The sequence below is a fragment of the Ruditapes philippinarum genome, unplaced genomic scaffold, assembly GCF_026571515.1.
Source record: "Ruditapes philippinarum isolate M1 unplaced genomic scaffold, ASM2657151v2 ctg2991_1_1_1_1, whole genome shotgun sequence".
Classification (NCBI taxonomy): domain Eukaryota; kingdom Metazoa; phylum Mollusca; class Bivalvia; order Venerida; family Veneridae; genus Ruditapes; species Ruditapes philippinarum.
In genome coordinates, this window is record NW_026851640.1 from 109,398 (window position 1) to 126,648 (window position 17,251).

Sequence of the window (17,251 nt, forward strand, 5' to 3'; positions counted from 1 at the left end):
AAATATGTAATGTGATGGTACCCTGATTGTTTGCTATGGATAAAGTCTAGCACAGGTGACATATTAAATGTAAAGTTACTGGCAAAATGTGTTAGAAATAATAAAACACTATAACTATGAATATGCTTGACTTGAACAAATACGTTTTGTCACACATTTGTGAGTGATATATCACTAAAAAGTTGACAAACAACAAATGACCTAAATTTAGCAATGTAAGGGAGCATACTTATTCTATTCATTTACTGATATTCTCAAAATATATACATCTCAACTGAGTTTAGCACACATTCAACAATCACTTAACATTGAGATAAAATCAATAGATAGATAGATAAATAGATAGATAGATAGATTTATTTCGGCAAAGGAAGAATATACATAGTTGACAATATAACATAGGATAAAATAATGAGCATTATTAAATACTATATCACATACGAGAAAACTATGACATGCTTACCAAAACCAAAGATAACACAAAAAAGGGCAAAAAACTCTTATTTCCATTGTGGTCCTTTGTAGTGGCGGCATGACATAGAGAGGCAGACCTAAATATAATCATGTTTAAAAATACTAATTAATCATAAAAATGTCTATCACAGTCAAATCTTGATTTAATGATACTCCTGTTTACAGCTAGGATTTAAAACACATTATTAAAATTGTAAAAAGATAAATAGCAGACAATTTAAAATCCTGAGCCGAAATATGTAAAAACATAGTAAAAAAATTTTAATACTGTTCATAAGATGACTTTTGATGGCAACCTTAAAACTTTGTAACCTGTTGATCTCCGTTAACTCTACAGGTAAATCATTCCATAATTTAATACCAGAGAAAGCAAAGGATTTAGAACCCTGACCTTTGACCTTAGGTAGACAATACCCACCCTTTTGACTAAGTCTTGTACTATAATTATGTACGGAATCTTGCGAAATAAAGTGTTCAGACATGTAATCCGGAGACAGGCCATTTTTTATCTTAAAAACATGACACAACATTATCTGTTCAACTCTTCTGTGGACCGGTAACCAGTTAAGGGACTTAAAGTGGGATGGGTCAATATGGGCTCTGGAATCCAAGTCAAGTACAAATCTCATTATTTTATTTTGACAAGTTTGTAACTTATTTTTTAAAGACTGTGTCAAGCTATTATACCAAACAGAGCATGCGTAATCATAGTGACACTGAATAAGAGACATAACCAGAAGTTTCTTGGTATGCTGAGTAAGAAACTCTTTCTTGCGGTAAAGAAATTTTAACCGAGAGTTGGCCTTCTTAAGAACAGACTCGGCCATGGCGCAAAATGACAGATTTTGGTCTATAGTAATCCCAAGATACTTGATAGATGAAGTTGATTCAATGGATGTACCAGAACAGGTTATATGCATGTTAGATTGTGACCCAAGCTTCTGCCTGGACCCAATTAAAATTGACTCGGTTTTACTCAAGTTGCAACTTATTGTCCACTAACCATTGGCTGACCAATTCCATATCATCTGTCAATGCCTTATCAACAACAGATAAACTTTTACCAGATACAAGGATACCAGAATCATCAGCATACAAAAGCAATTTATTTTTGATCACAGCTGACATATCGTTTACATAAATTAAAAAGAGAAGGGGTCCAAGGCTTGAGCCCTGAGGAACATCACATGCTATTTTTGAGTTGGAAGAATAAGTACCAGAGACTTCTGCAAGCTGCTGTCTATCTGATAAATATGATTTGAACCAATTTAGGACGTCAATACTAAGACCTGATGCTTGCAGTTTCATTAAAAGAATGGAATGGTCGACTGTGTCAAACGCTTTCTGCAATTCCAGCAGCACCATACCAACAACATTACCTTTATCGTTTACATACCTGATAAAGTCTGTAAGGTGAATCAGACAAGTATCAGTAGAGAAGCCACTCCTGAAACCTGATTGAAATTATACAGCAGATCTTTATCCTTAAAATAAGCTTCAACCTGGTCATAAACCACCTTTTCAAGGATTTTAGATACAACATTTAAAATGGACACAGGCCGGTAATTACCAACAGACAATTTGTCGTTCTTTTCATAGAGGGGAACAACTCTTGCAGATTTAAGATCATCTGGACTTGACCTTGGGTAAGGGATAAGTTTATGATATGAGCTAATGGACTAGCAATAACTGGGTATCCATCTCTGATAAAACGTGAAGGTATACCATCTAAGCCAGTAGCTTTTTTGACACCTAATGAAGTTAAGTATTTAAAAACTTTACTTTCAGAAACAATGGAACAAGAAAAACTGTTTGCAAAAACACCCTTATTTGCATAAAAATTATTACCAAAATTCGTACCAAATTTATGCATACTTTCTGGCAACTTTTCAACAAATTTACATGCAACTGTTGTATAAAATTTGTTAAATGATTCAGTGTCTTTTCAAAACACACATTGTCATCGATATTTAAACAAATATTTGAACTGGTTGATGATGAACCCTTCTGGGAAGGCAAACCAAGATTTTTAACAGTTTTCCATAAAGAAGTTGAATCATTTTTGTTCTCCTCAAGTGTATTAGTAAAATATTCCTTTTTTGAGTCTTATATGAGTCATAATTATCACAGTTTCTATCACATTTTTATTTATTAAAAGCTTTATCCCTTTCATTAATTACACTAAGAATGTCTGAGTCAATCCATGACTCTGTTCTCTGTTTAATTCTGGTCTGTTTCACAGGAGCTATATTGTCTATCACAGATAAAAGTAACTGTTTAAATATATTCCAGGCATCATTTACATTATCACTTAGCAAAACAAGAGACAAGTCAGTATCTAGAAGACTAGCTTGAAATTCATCTTTGTTATACTTTTTCAAAGATCTTAAAGTGACATTGTTATGAAAACAAATAGGAATTTTACTGACTTTTCTTGTACAAAATATTAAGCTATGATCACTAAATGAAGTATGAATTACACCTGACTGAGAAATTTTATCATTATCAGGCACCAATATCAAGTCAATAATAGTTGCACTTGAAATACTAACTCTAGTAGGTTCTGAGATCAATTGTTTGTAATGAAACATATTAATAAATGACTTACAACATTGCAAAAGAGGATAAGACTTAACTTTAGACACATCTGTATTAAAATCTCCTAAAATTATAGATTCACATTGTAAAAAGTCACTACTTGACGAGAATAAAGAGTCTAAAATTGTATAAAAGTTTAGTTGCACAGGAGGTCTATAAATAACACCACATAAGATAGGTTTTGATTTTGGTAAAAGTATATCAATCCATGTAGCTTCTAATTCTTCATGCTTGAGATCATCGCGTGTGTTGTAGGATAAATCCTTCCTGATATAAATACAAACGCCACCCCCTTGTCTGTTTCGATCCCTGCGCTGAATACAATAGTTGTCGATGTTAACTTCAGAATCTGGAACTGAGTCATCTAACCAGGTTTCGGAAACACAAATACATGCGGCTCTAGATCTACGAGCTACAGAATTAATTTCATGTAGTTTTGGTAAAAGACTTCTAGTGTTGACATGAATAAAATGAAGACCACGTTTATTGAAAACTTTAAAATCACTTGTGGTGGAACTAGAAGTGTCAGCTGAGGGTCCGGGGCACGGATGGATATCTCCACACAACAACAAACATATAGGAAGTAAATCGTCTCTGCTCTCTATAGTACGAGAAACATACTTTCTAGTGGACACTGAATAATTAATAAAGGTGTTAAAATACACTAGTTGTCCATAATTGACTGGTAAAACGTAAATACTGTCCGAAATGTCTGTAAAAAAATCTGGACAAAAGTGATCCCTCGGAAGCATCAGTAACAACAAAACTACACGAAAATTTCAGATTCGGTTTGATTGAGTCTGTACATAAGGGATAATGAAATAGTGCAACATCCCTCACTCCCTCTAGTAATGGCTTGTGAGGTACTCACTTTTAAACACTTAAAAGTGTTGTAAGCCATGTTTACTTCCTTTATAAATTCTCACAAAGCAAGAAATATCAATGCCAAAATCAGAATATGTGATATACTAAATCCTATGATACCATCATTATTTACTAAAGTCCAATAAATTGTAGTTTTCTGTCCGGATCAGAATTTATTGTACCATCATTATTTATTCAAGTCCAATAAATTAAAGTTTTATGTCCTGATCAGAATAATTCTACCATCATTATTAATTCAAGTCCAATAAATTGTAATTTTCTGTCCTGATCAGAATTCATTTTACAATCATTATTAATTCAAGTCTAATAAATTGTTGTTTCTTATCCTGTTAAAAACACACTTTACCATCATTATTTACTTTAGTCCAGTAAATTGTAGATTTCTTGTCCCGGTCATAATAGCTTTATTATCATAACGTACTAGAGTCCAATAAATCGTTGTTTCCTGTTCACTGCTGTTGAGGAGAGGGTATAGTCCAGTTTCTAATTTGTTGATTTATGTCCAATAACTGGCCATATAACAAACAAATGTCAAACACCACCTTGTTAGAACAAATACACCTGAAAGATAACAGACATAGTCGGTATAATATCTTGATAATAACATTTCTACATTAATCATTGATACAATATCTAATTAAAAGTAATCAATAATAATTGCAGTTTGTTCCTTTAAGAGGAAAACATGCTTGAAAAAAGAAGAGAATTCTCTAAAAATATGATCAAGATATTTTACAAATATGAAATATTGATAATATGACATTACTGGTACCTGTTTTCTTTTCAGCAATTTTAATACAAAACACATTGAGCAGGGTAACAAGGTCATCATCCTGTGATTGCCCAAACATGTAATCAGGCCACATTGTCCTGAATTTTTTATTCATTCTAATAATAAACTGGAAACCATAGAGTGAAGTTTGAATGTAACATTTCATTAAGTGATGAGCAACAATGTTTTGTCAATTTTATTTTACGGGATTTGATTATGCTGTAATGCGCGGCTTTAAAAACGTTCAAAGACAAGCAACTACACTTTTTTTAGGTCTGTTTTGTCCTATAAAATCATCTTTTTCGTAAAATAGAGAACTACAGTATATATATATTAAATAAGACATCTATGAGATTGTCATAATGTTCAGTAAGGACGATTAATTTGTATTTTATATCATTTGTTTGTGTTAATACCGGTAAATACGGTGTCTGTTTATCAGTTAGCCCTTGATAAGACAATTTATTTATTTAATTCACAACTGTTTTCAAAAATATGAACAAGCAATTTTAGTTTACTTACTTGTGAAAATGGTTAGAAGTCATCGATTTTCTACAAATTGAACATGCTGTTGATGTTTAATACATTTAAATAAATAACTTATAAAAATTACATTGATAAGGATATCTATAACAAAATAATTAATTAGTTTCCTACCATACCATACCTGAAAGATCTAACAAGCTGTATTGCTTTTTGGTATTGTTGACATTTTGATATACTCTGTAAGACTGAAAAAGCATCTTGCTTCGTGACTGGTTAAGGGGAGTCAACATTCAGTGGTGATGCCTGGCCATTTTTTAACTCTGCCATGGCAGCAGTGCCTTTCCCTTTAATACTCTCCAATTTAACAGATATATCATTCACCTAAATAAAGCAAAAGGTACACATATTTTGTCAAATATTTAAACTTTATTGCATATTACTCAAATTTTGTTGAGAAGTTTTCGTTAAGGGCTGCAGATTTGAAAAAAAAATTAATCTGCAGATAAAGCTGCGAATGTCTGGACTGAAGCTACTGGGAGTGGCTCTTAAAAGACAAAAATGTTTAAGGGTGCTTTTCATAAAATGTCTTTGTAAAGTGTAGAGTGAATTCCTAAGCAGGGCTAATTCTAAGAACAGGGGCGAAGTAAAAAATCAAGAGCCACTACCAAGCAAGGGCCACACTCAACTTATTCTCATTTCCAAAAGCAAACACAAATCAGGGGAAAAACATTAGTACAAAATTGGATCAAAATTCCATGTTTGACCTTGATATTTAAGGTACAGATAAAGGTCTTACTTGATTTTTTTAACATGTCCATGTTCACAGTCATTAGAGTTTTATTTGATCAAATTATGCATCAAATATATTTGTTAATAATAAAAGATATGACTGACAGTCAAGTCACTTTAGGGTCAAGGTCAAACTTGAATAATTCAACATGTTAATGTGGGAATAAGTGTAAAATAAGTATGAACATAAAATCTTAATAACGTAACAAAGTAATATAACACAACTTGAGCAAAAGTCAATTATTTTAACATTAAGTAAATTAATTGCTTTAAGACAAGTAAAACAAACACAACCAAGGCTAGTGTCTTTTGCTAATTATCAAAATGAGAACAAACATTTTACACCAGTGTAATGAACATGCCAGATAGATCAGAAGTCAGAGAGCGGACCAGGAATTTCTTGGTCACACATTCACTCAGGTGCCTCTCTGTACATTATTTTAGGCACAGGCGGACACCTTGATAGAAACACCGATGATAAATAGCTTTGTCAAATGAAAGAATCCTTAGTCCGTGGTTTTTGCTCCTTTATCCTGCTATATGTATAAATATAAAGTACAGAGCTACCTTTTCAATGTATATGATAAACTGCTTTATAGCTACTTCCGAGCTAGTACATGCTGCCACATTTAAGTGTGAACATAGGTAAAATGCTGTCAAATTATATCTGTTTTGTAAACTTTGCATGGAATATTAAAAATCAAAGTTTCTATTCATTGTACATCTGAGTAGTTTCCAGGAAATGTAAAATTGGTGAATTCATGTTTGAACTGTTGTTAATGCAGCGTTTTCCAATTAGCAAATTTAGCGTTGAGATGAACTGTTCATAATGAACAAATTTTTTTTAAGAAAATAGTACAAAGTGCATCGGACCGCATAACATTAAAGTTACCTCATTGTCAGCCTTGGTCTTGGTTCGTTATATGTTTGCGGACTTATTGATCTGTCACTATACAGCTATTAGGCTCTCAGTGGTGAGTACATTTTCTAAATTTTCAAAAACTGGAAACTCTTAACTCTGCGTATATCTTATAATTTTAAACTGAAACGGGCCTAATGAGGCATTGTATCTTTAAAAATCACAGACAGCTATGTCTGGGTATTGTTTGGCAAGGTATACCTGAGATATTTGATTATTCAATGACTTTTAGTCGGTAATTATCGGATTTCGAAATAATCTTAACAGTTTTAAAGTATATCATAACGGTACACATGTTTTATATATAACTTAAAGTGTGTAACATCACTTGCTTAAATAGTCAGAATGACAAGGAGTAAAGACTTTCAGTTTCAATTTATGGGATAGCATGTTCGAAAATATGCGAAACATTATCTTTTATCTTTTCTTTTTTTCTGTCCAAAAATTGAAAAACCTGATTGGAAAGTCTACTTATTCTGCCATTAATAATAGATAAATAATAATAATATAATAATAAAGTTCATGATCTTTATACATTGTTAGGACAATTTAAACAATTTGAAAACCAATTAACTTAAATAGGAGGTAAAGATTGAACTTCCTTTCAACAATGAGGAGGAATAACATAAGATCTAAATTTCAAATTAAAACTAGGACTTTATCTTTCTTGAATGATTAAAATACAATGTACTTGTTTTAACATAAAACTAAAATTTGATCAACTCTCAAGCACCATAGACTTCTTACTATCAACTAGATAAATGAGTGTTATCTTTCAGATATAACCTTTGTAATGTATACCAGGTCAAAATCAAAGACGTAAATATGATCAAGGTCCATGAGTCCAATATCAAAAACTTAGTTTAAGGAAAATATAGCAGATAATACCAAACAAGCAAAATATTTACATTTAACCTAAATTTTTCAGCAATTTACTGTGCATGATCTCAAACCTGTGACACAATTTTGAGGATAACTTAAGGTACGATGATTCTTAATAGTTAAAATATTTTAAAACCGTGATATATTTGGTTTCAAGCTCTACAGTAACAAAATACTGGTGACAAATTTTTGTTTTTGATTTTGAAAAAAGCAAGAGCTGTCACGCAAGTGACAAATGCCACTGAAAAGGTTTCCAAAGCATGCAGGTATTATGAAAAGGAAAGAGAATGTAAGTAACTTATTGCCTAATATTGTTCTTGTGTTATGGAGTGCTATTATAGCAAACTTAACACCTTGGGACAAGGATCTTGGATGCGACACAACATCTTGATAAGGTAGACATTTATGTCAAGTTATTTTAAAATCCTTCAATGCATGACAATGTTACAGTTTGGAAACTAATGTGTACCTTCAAACTCTTCTTATGAGCATAAGTACCTTTAAACTATTAGTGTGACATTGACCTTGGAGGTTGGAACATGGGTTTTAAACAAAACACCTCATCTGAATATGGTAGACATTTGTGTCAAGTTATTCTAAAATCCTTGATGCATGACAAAGTTATTGTCCCGACACTAATGTGTGTACCTATAATCTCTAATTGTGATAGCGTGACCCTTCAGAATATAAGTGTGACCTTGACCTTTGAAAAGGGATGTGATTCTTGGACGCGACAAAACATTGTCATCTGATAGACATATGTGCATAGTTATTTCAAAATCCCTCAATGCAGAACAAAGTTACAGTCTGGACATGTTTGTTGTGTAACAGGGGACAGACAGACGGACATGAGTCTTTTTCCAAGACTAATGTGATAAATGTAGTAGACATTAAAATTTTGTGCATTGTCATTTGAAAATCCTTCTATATATGACAAAGTTACAGTCCGGACATGAATGTGTATTTTCAAACTCTTCTCAAGAGAATGAGTTCCTTCAAACTATAAGTGTGACCTTGACCTTGAAGGTAGGGACATGGGTCTTGAACACGACATGTCGTCTTAATGTGGTTGACATTTATGCATTGTTATTTTAAAATTCTTTAATGCATGACAAAGTTACAATCCGGACACCAATTGTGATAAAGTGAACTTCAAAATGGTAGTGTGACCTTGAAATTTGAGGTAGGTACATGATTCTTGGACGCGACACATTGTCTTGATGTGATAGACATTTATGCCAATGCATGACAAAGTTACAGCCCGGACACGATTGTGTTTACCTATTTACTCTTATTGTAATAAAGTGAACTTCAAAATGGTAGTGTGAACTTGACAGTAGAGGTAAGGATGTAATTCTTAGACGCGACACACCGTCTTGATGTGGTGTACAATTATGCCTATTTTTTTAAAATCCTTCGATGCACGACAAAGTTACAGTCCAGACACGAATATGTGTACTTATTAACTCTATTTGTGATAATGTGAAACTTCAAAATGTAAGTGTGACCTTAACCTTTGAGGTAGGGACGTAGTTCTTAAACGTGACACATCGTCTTCATGTGGTAGAAATGTGGGTCAAGCTATTTTAAAATCCCTCAATGTATGACAGAGTTACTGTCCGGACACCAATGAAGTGGGAACGGATGTCCAGCCAATTAGGGATAAAGTCATCAGATAAAGGGTCATTTCTGTTGTTATTTTCTTTTGTTTAATAGAGGGCCATGACCCCTTATTCCATTGTAACGGAATGAATTCTATTGTTCTCTTTTGTTCTGTTAACAGTTAGATGGCCCCCTATCCCTATTGGGTATTGCACACACACAGACAGACAGATAGACAGACGCGGTGGGATCTTAATATGCCTCCCTTCCTAGGCATAAAAACATAATTGAAGAGGACTTTTTAACAATGTTTAAACTGACATTTTATGTCAACAACATATGAAAGGCATTTTTAAAAAGTAATGACTGATATAAAAAAAAGGCTTTTTATGCCTTTCAGTCAATAAATGGGAGCCTATCATTTTTCTGCTGTCTGTCTGCAGATAACATTTATCTTAGATTTAACATTCACTATACATAGGCCTACCATTATTGACACTATACATGTTCATTTATACGGCAAACATTCTAAGCCAGGGCTTTATATTTTGTCATACAAAACATGACAATAACCCCCATATAAGGTAAAAAAGAAAGCCATTATGATCCTGGATCGCTCATCTGAGATACAGTGCTAGAAAATGTCAACAAATGTTAAAGTTTGGAATTAGGTCAATATTGGATTTGTCTTTTTTTCACCAAAGCAGCATAATTTTTTTAATTGTTTGAAGATGTCTGCTTCATGACAAATATCTAAGCTCTTGGATTCGTAATTTCATACAAAAATCTGGAAGAAAGGTGATCCTTTTGAGGCATTAAATAATACAACAAAATTACAATGAAAACTGCATACTTGGTTTTATTTAGTATCAACATGACGAATTAATGAAAAAGTGCAACATCCCTCATGCCTGTGAACCATGTGGTATGATTCATATCAGTTTTGTAAAGGTCAATAAGTAATGCTACATGCTAAATATGTAGACATAGTAGTTTCACATAATGAAACTTAAATGTGTATATCTATATAGGTCAATATAAATCAATTTATTCCCGAGGTAGGGCCAACTTTGATCTCAAGAGGTCAAATATGTGTTCTACACATCGTCTCATAATACGAAATATTTCTGCCAAAATTTTCTTTCCATCGATTCGAAAATATACAAGCATTAAGTCAATTTTGAAATTCAAACAAATTGTGACCTTGACCTGAGGTAAACTTGAATTGGAAGGTCTAATATGCCTCTTCACATTGTCTCATTATGGTTAACATTTCTGCATGGTAGATTCTATTTCCTTCCACCTAAGATACGACTATTGAAACTCCTTCCACCATAATATGTATGCTTAACCTTACCTAATTTTCAAGAACATATATTTAAAACAAAATAGAAACCATACAAATAACTAAGGATTGTCAGTTAAACCAGTGTTTAACAATCTTCAAATATTTAACAAAGTCATTATGAAATGAAGATAAAATACCTTGTAACTAGAAATAGAAGCTCATATGATAATCATGCCCTCATTTCATTTGCATGTCACAATAAATATTTTATTTTGTTGTATATATTTCATTGTGTATGTCACAATGATATATTCACATATGTGTACATATTTCATTTAGTATGTCACAATGGCATACTTACATATTTGTACATATTTTGTACAAATTCAGTAAGAGATATGTTGATGAGATATAATTATTTAGTTGGATTTATCATTACACAACCATTTTTATGTTGCTTGAATATCTTATTGCTAAAAGATATTCTCTGCTCAACTTTGTACCACAAACAAACCATAAAATTAAGCAAATTACTACCTATGTTTTAAATTATCTGCTAGAGCATTACAGAACTACATGAAAAAGGACAATTAGACAGACATGCAATATATAGTAATCCATTATAATACATTTTAGGTAAAACATGGCAGTCTCAGGAAAGAAAGCTTCTAAACAATTTTCATCATTAGCAACATCCATGGCATCAGATGAAGATCTTCAACTTTACTGCCAGCCTTGTGACGAGGAGGGAACTACACTACCTGCCTATGGTTTCTGCACTGACTGCAAGGAACACCTCTGCAAGAATTGTTTTACAGCACACAAAGTGAGTAGGCTTTCCAAACATCACACACTTCAGGACGCTACTAATATGCCTAAAGTTTTGCAGCACCCCTCAACATCCATTGACTCAGGCCAGTCTGATGCTCTGACCACACCATGTCTTAAACATCCACAAGAAACGATCAAGTTCTACTGCAATAATCATACAGAATTTCTTTGCAGTGTTTGTGTTACCCTTGAACATCAAGCTACCCCCTGCAATGTTGATTATATACCAGACATTTCTGGTGATATAATAGACAGCAAAGAATATCAAGTTATCTTTAATGCAGTAAATACTACTTCTGCAAGATTTCAACAGATTTTAAAAGATGTCAAGGACAGTACACACAAATCAAACAGCTCTCTCAAAGATGCATTAGTTGACATTAAAAAGTTTCGGCAAGAAATCAACGAAATACTAGATAAACTTGAGAGACAGGCTGAAGATGCAGCTAAAGTAATAGAACAAGATAACAACACACACATCTAAAAGCAGTAGAAACAAAATGTGAAGATATAACCAAATCTCTGAGAACATCATCAGATAACATCAAACAACTTAACACATCAAAACAGGCCAACAAACTGTTCATGGAGCTTAAACTTGCAGAGAAAACAATACAGAATATGGCAAAAACACAACGACTTTTATCATATGATATAAAGAGCACACCTTTCAATCCAATGATGCCATATTAAATATTGTCAAAACAGAGAAGTCTTTAGGTACATTGACAAAAAAAAACTTTAAATAAAAAAATCTCAGTCAGTACAAATTACGCCTAGACAAACTGCAGATGAGGGAAAAATCAATGTGAAGACATCAAAAGATAAAACAAGATGCTGGATAACAGGAATGGCTTTGCTGACTCATGATCTTATTATCATTACTGACGGCAATAACAAAGCTGTTAAGATGGTGGATACCAGCAGTCAATCTGTGTCTGATCAACTACAACTAGATGGTGAACCATGTGATATCACAACAGTAACCAGTACTGAACTTGCTGTCGCACTTCCTCACATACAGACCATACAGTTTATATCAATCTCATCAAACCAACTCATTAAGAAGCACACTCTGAAGGTTGGTGGAGACTGTCGTGGTATAAGCTGTTATCAAGGTAAACTTGTTGTGGCATTTCTTAGTCCTGCAAAACTACAGATCCTTGATATGAATGGCACTATACTGACAACAATTGATGGAAAAAATATTTTTAAATATCCACATTATGTCACATGTAATAGAAGTTCAATCTATGTATCAGACTGGGACATAAAGCCAGTGACAAGATTAAACTGGCAAGGTGAAGTGATAGGTAGTTATAGTGGTATGAATTACCCTTTAGGAATGTCACTGTCAGATGATGGTACTGTCTTTGTGTGTGATTGGAAGAAAAATGTTATAGAAGAAATATCAGGAGATTGTTCTACAGGAAAGGTGGTGCTGCAGGATCTGAAGGCACCATTCGCTGTATGTTGGTGTGGAGAAACAAAGAAGCTGTATTATAGCTGTGATACTGTAGATGAAAAGTATAGCAACTTCCTTCAAATCTATAAACTGTCGTAGAACAATACAACTTTAACTGTATTATCAAAACAAGTTAATACATAATTAACTGCATACTTTTGTTATTTTGTCTACATTAAAGTGGATGGATCTACAGTGGGCACATGTTCCAATATTGTTTCAAAAACTGATTTAAAATAATAAAAATGATATCATTTGCATATTCTTATAAAATATTGCTTGGAAAGTTCTAAGTGGTGTACATAGTATGAACATTTATATCATGAATTAAAAATTATTTTGCGGTTTGTTATTATATCTAATACTTAACATTATCAACATATTTTTTTTGTATCACAAACCATCCATTATAGACCGATTCAATTTAAGTCATTAAAAATAAAGTTTGTTTTGTCATAAAAACATATTACCAATGAGGAAAATAATTTTAATGGAAAAACTGCTTTAAAAATCTATAAGCTTATTTGATTTTGTTACATATTCTTTAATAGACGTGACTGATAAATGATCTGAGGAAATCTAAATGCTGAAGAAGAATAACTAGTGTGATTATTTAACAAGAAAGCTACAATAATAAAAATACCGAAATACTTCCTGTAAAAAATAAAAAAATAATTTATCAACTGCAAATTCATAAAATTCCCTTTAAAATACTATTTCATGCCTACTTATAATGTAATACATTAATTTTTCTACAAATGCATTTTTGTTGTATGCTTTTTCAGCAAATAAAATCTTACAAAGAAATATAGTTATTTTAAATTTCAAACAAAAAGGTCATGATGGCCCAAGATTTCCCACCTTGGATATATTGCTGGAGTTCATATGTCTTCAATGCAAAAGCAAGTTATTAGGTCATATCACATTGCCTTTTTTTGCAGGAGTGGGTGACCGTATTTACTGTTGCACCAACACAGTATAGGTAATAAAGTGACTTTCCAGCATTACAAGTTGAGAAGACCTATGGTGCCTTACCATGCTGTAATTCAGATATGTATGGGTACCTGAGTAGAACCACTGATTTCAATAAGCCAGGTGCATTGATTCCTCACAAGATGACTTAAATATGCTTTACTTTGCAGCTCTATCTTATTAAATGGTCAAAAAGCTTGACCTTTTTCGACCCCAGGGGCATAATTGAATTCAATTTTATAAAGGACCACAATGTAATGCTACATGCCAAAAATATTTAAACTCTTGGCATTAAAGTTTCACATAAGAAGACTTCAATGTGTTTTCCTTAACAAGTCTGCATAAAATAAGTGGCCCCAAATCTGGGCCAATTTGGAAACAATAGGTATGACTAACATAATTTCTGAAGAAGTTAATTGTGCAAATATACTTGCCAAAACTGTAAGTTCTGGGCATTGTTGTTTCAGAGAAAAACACTTAAAACATATTTTCCTATATAAGTTCATTTAAACTAAGTGACCCTCAGGTTTTGACCAATTTAAGTACAAGGGAAGGTAAATTTATAAAACAAGGTGATGCAAAATGCCAAATATCTCAGTCTTTGGCATTGCAGTTTCAAAACATAAAACTTAAATGTATTTTCCTATACAAGTCTATATAAACTTTGTGACATAGGGACAAGAGCAAATTTGACCCAAGGTGCATGATTAATTAACCATTTGAAGGAGATTTAAAGGCCAATATCAAATATTTAAACTCTTGGCAAATGAGTTTCTGAGACATAGTTCTTAAAAGACATTGTTACTATACAGGTCTGCATTAACTTAGTGATCCCCAGGGCTGGGTACATTTTTGACCAAAGGGGCATGATTTATATGATTATTATAACTTGTAGAGGTCCACTATGCAATGCTACATGCCTAATATCGTAGCTCTGGGCATTGTAGTTAAACAAAAGAAGTAATTTCCAAACAAGTGTATGTAATATAAGTGACCACTAGGTTAGAGTCAATTTAGACCCATGGTCATAATTTCTATTATTTTATAAGGACCCATAGGTAACGCTTTGCATAATATCTCTTCTCCCAAAAAAAATAGGGGGGTTTTTCTCTAGTTTATGACAAAACAGTATGTGAATTAAGACTTTTTTTAAAGAAAAAGTGAAGATAATGGCAGAACAAAATTATATTTAAGGCCCTGTGATCTTACCTTTAATTAGTGACCTCAAAATAATAGGTGTCAGCTACTAATTATAAATAATTAGTATGTGAAATATGAAGACTTAAAAAATAGTTTTCAAGATAATAAGTGAAAACCATTCTGGCATATAAGGCCCATGTGATCATGACCTTTGAACTAGTGACCCCAAAGTCAATAGGGGTCATTAAATAGTTATGACCAATCAATAGGTGAATTATGAAGACTTTGTGATAACTGGCTTTCAAGATAATGAGCGGAAACCCTGCTATAATTCAAGGCCCCTTTGACCTTGACCTTTACTCTAGTGACCCCAAAATTAGGGGTCACCTACTAGTAATGACCTATCAGTATGTGAAATATGAAGACATTGTGATATATATAGCTCTCAAGATAATGAGCGGAAACCAAACTAACATTTAAGGCCCTGGAACTTTTACCTTTGAACTAGTGACCCCAAAATCAATAGGGGTCATCTAATAATTATGATCAATCAATAGGTAAAGTATGAAGACTTTGTCTTAAATAGTAGCCAATGTAATGAGCACTGACATTTAACCCATTACTTCATGAGCATTTTGTGAAAAATGGATGTTTTCATTGAAAAGTCTCCCGTTACAAATTCAAATTGCTATAAAACTATAAAAACTGCTTCAATACTAATCAAACTCGGCACAAATGTCGACTGGACCATTGATTTTGTAACAACATGCTGAGGCTTAAATTTTCTGTTACCATGGCAACAAGGGGCCATCTCAAAATTGCCAAAAATCACTATTTTGAGTTGATTTTTTCCATCAAAATTGATTTCAAAGTGCTGCAACTTCTCAATGGATTAAGATAGAGTCAAATGCTTTTTAGCGTTGGTTACACGTTACCTTATGCTCGATCTGGGGTCATTTTAAGCCTCTCACAAGTCCAAAATTTTCTTGGCGATGAGGGGGACTGCCGCCCCCTTCAAACCCCCCAAACAAAAGGGGGCACATCCCCTTTCTGGCAACCCATTGATGTATCTTTTGGTTGGGGGCCCGCGCCGAAAAAATGGTCACTTTTTTCTCAACATTTCTCAAACGAAAACATGTGTTTGGGGCCAAACAGAGATTTTTTCACTATTTGAGGCCTTAAAGAGAGAGGGGGGAGGTCGAAAGTGTATTGTTTCGCGTATATATGAGGTAAAGGGTTAAGGCCCATGTGACCTTGACCTTTGACCTGGTGACCCCAAAATCAATATGGGTCATTTACTAGTTATGACCAATTAGTACGTGAAATATGAAGACTTTGTAATAAATAGTAACCAAGATAATGACCTTTGAAATTGTGATCCCAAAATCAATAGGGATCATCTACTAGTTATTACCAATCAATATGTGAAATATGAAGACTTTGTGATATTTTGTAAGCAGGATAATGAGCGGAGACCATTCTAACATTGACCTTTAACGTAACGTTGACTTATAACCTAGTGACCCCAAAATCAATAAGGCTCATGTACTAGGTATGACCAATCGACATGTGAAATATGAAGACTTCGTGATAATTAGTAACAAAGATAATGAGCGATAACCAGTCTGACATTTAAAGCCCCTGTTACCTTGACCTTTGACCTAGTGACCCTAAAATCAAAAGGGGGTAATCTACTCAATATGACCAATCAGTATGTGAAATAAGAAGACAAATAGTAACTTAATTAATGAGCAGAAACCATTCTGACATGTGAGGCCCATGTGACCTTAACCTTTGACCTAGTGACCAAAAGTCTATAGGGTCATCTACTAGTTATGATCAATCAATATCTTGAATATGAAGACTTTGTGATGCTAGTTATGACCAATCACTGTTTGAAATATGAAGACTTTGTATTGAATAGTTTTGAAGATAATCAGCAGAAATCATTATCTCATTTAAGGCACCTGTGACCTTGACCTTCAACTTAGTGACCCCAAAATCAACAGGTGTCATCTACTTGTTATGGTATGTGAAATATGAAGACTTTGTGATAAATAGTTTTTAAGATAATCAGCGGAAACCATGTGTCAAACAGTCAGACGGACCGACCTACCGACTTAAGCAAAACAATAAACACTTCTCTTC

At 33.2% G+C, this 17,251-nt stretch overlaps 1 protein-coding gene across 1 annotated transcript; it reads left to right on the plus strand.

The window, feature by feature from the left end:
* Nucleotides 1–7,784: 7,784 nt before the first annotated feature.
* On the plus strand, nucleotides 7,785–13,729 carry LOC132727566 (uncharacterized). The gene is made up of 2 exons (XM_060713150.1): nucleotides 7,785–7,905; nucleotides 11,332–13,729. Exon 2 carries the CDS (start codon nucleotides 12,377–12,379, stop codon nucleotides 13,088–13,090), a length of 714 nt encoding a protein of 237 aa, XP_060569133.1. The 5' UTR covers nucleotides 7,785–7,905; nucleotides 11,332–12,376; the 3' UTR covers nucleotides 13,091–13,729.
* Nucleotides 13,730–17,251: the final 3,522 nt, after the last annotated feature.

Coding starts and splice junctions, on each gene's coding strand:
- LOC132727566 (XM_060713150.1), top strand. CDS start 12,377: ATGGCTTTGCTGACTCATGATCTTATTATCATTACTGACGGCAATAAC.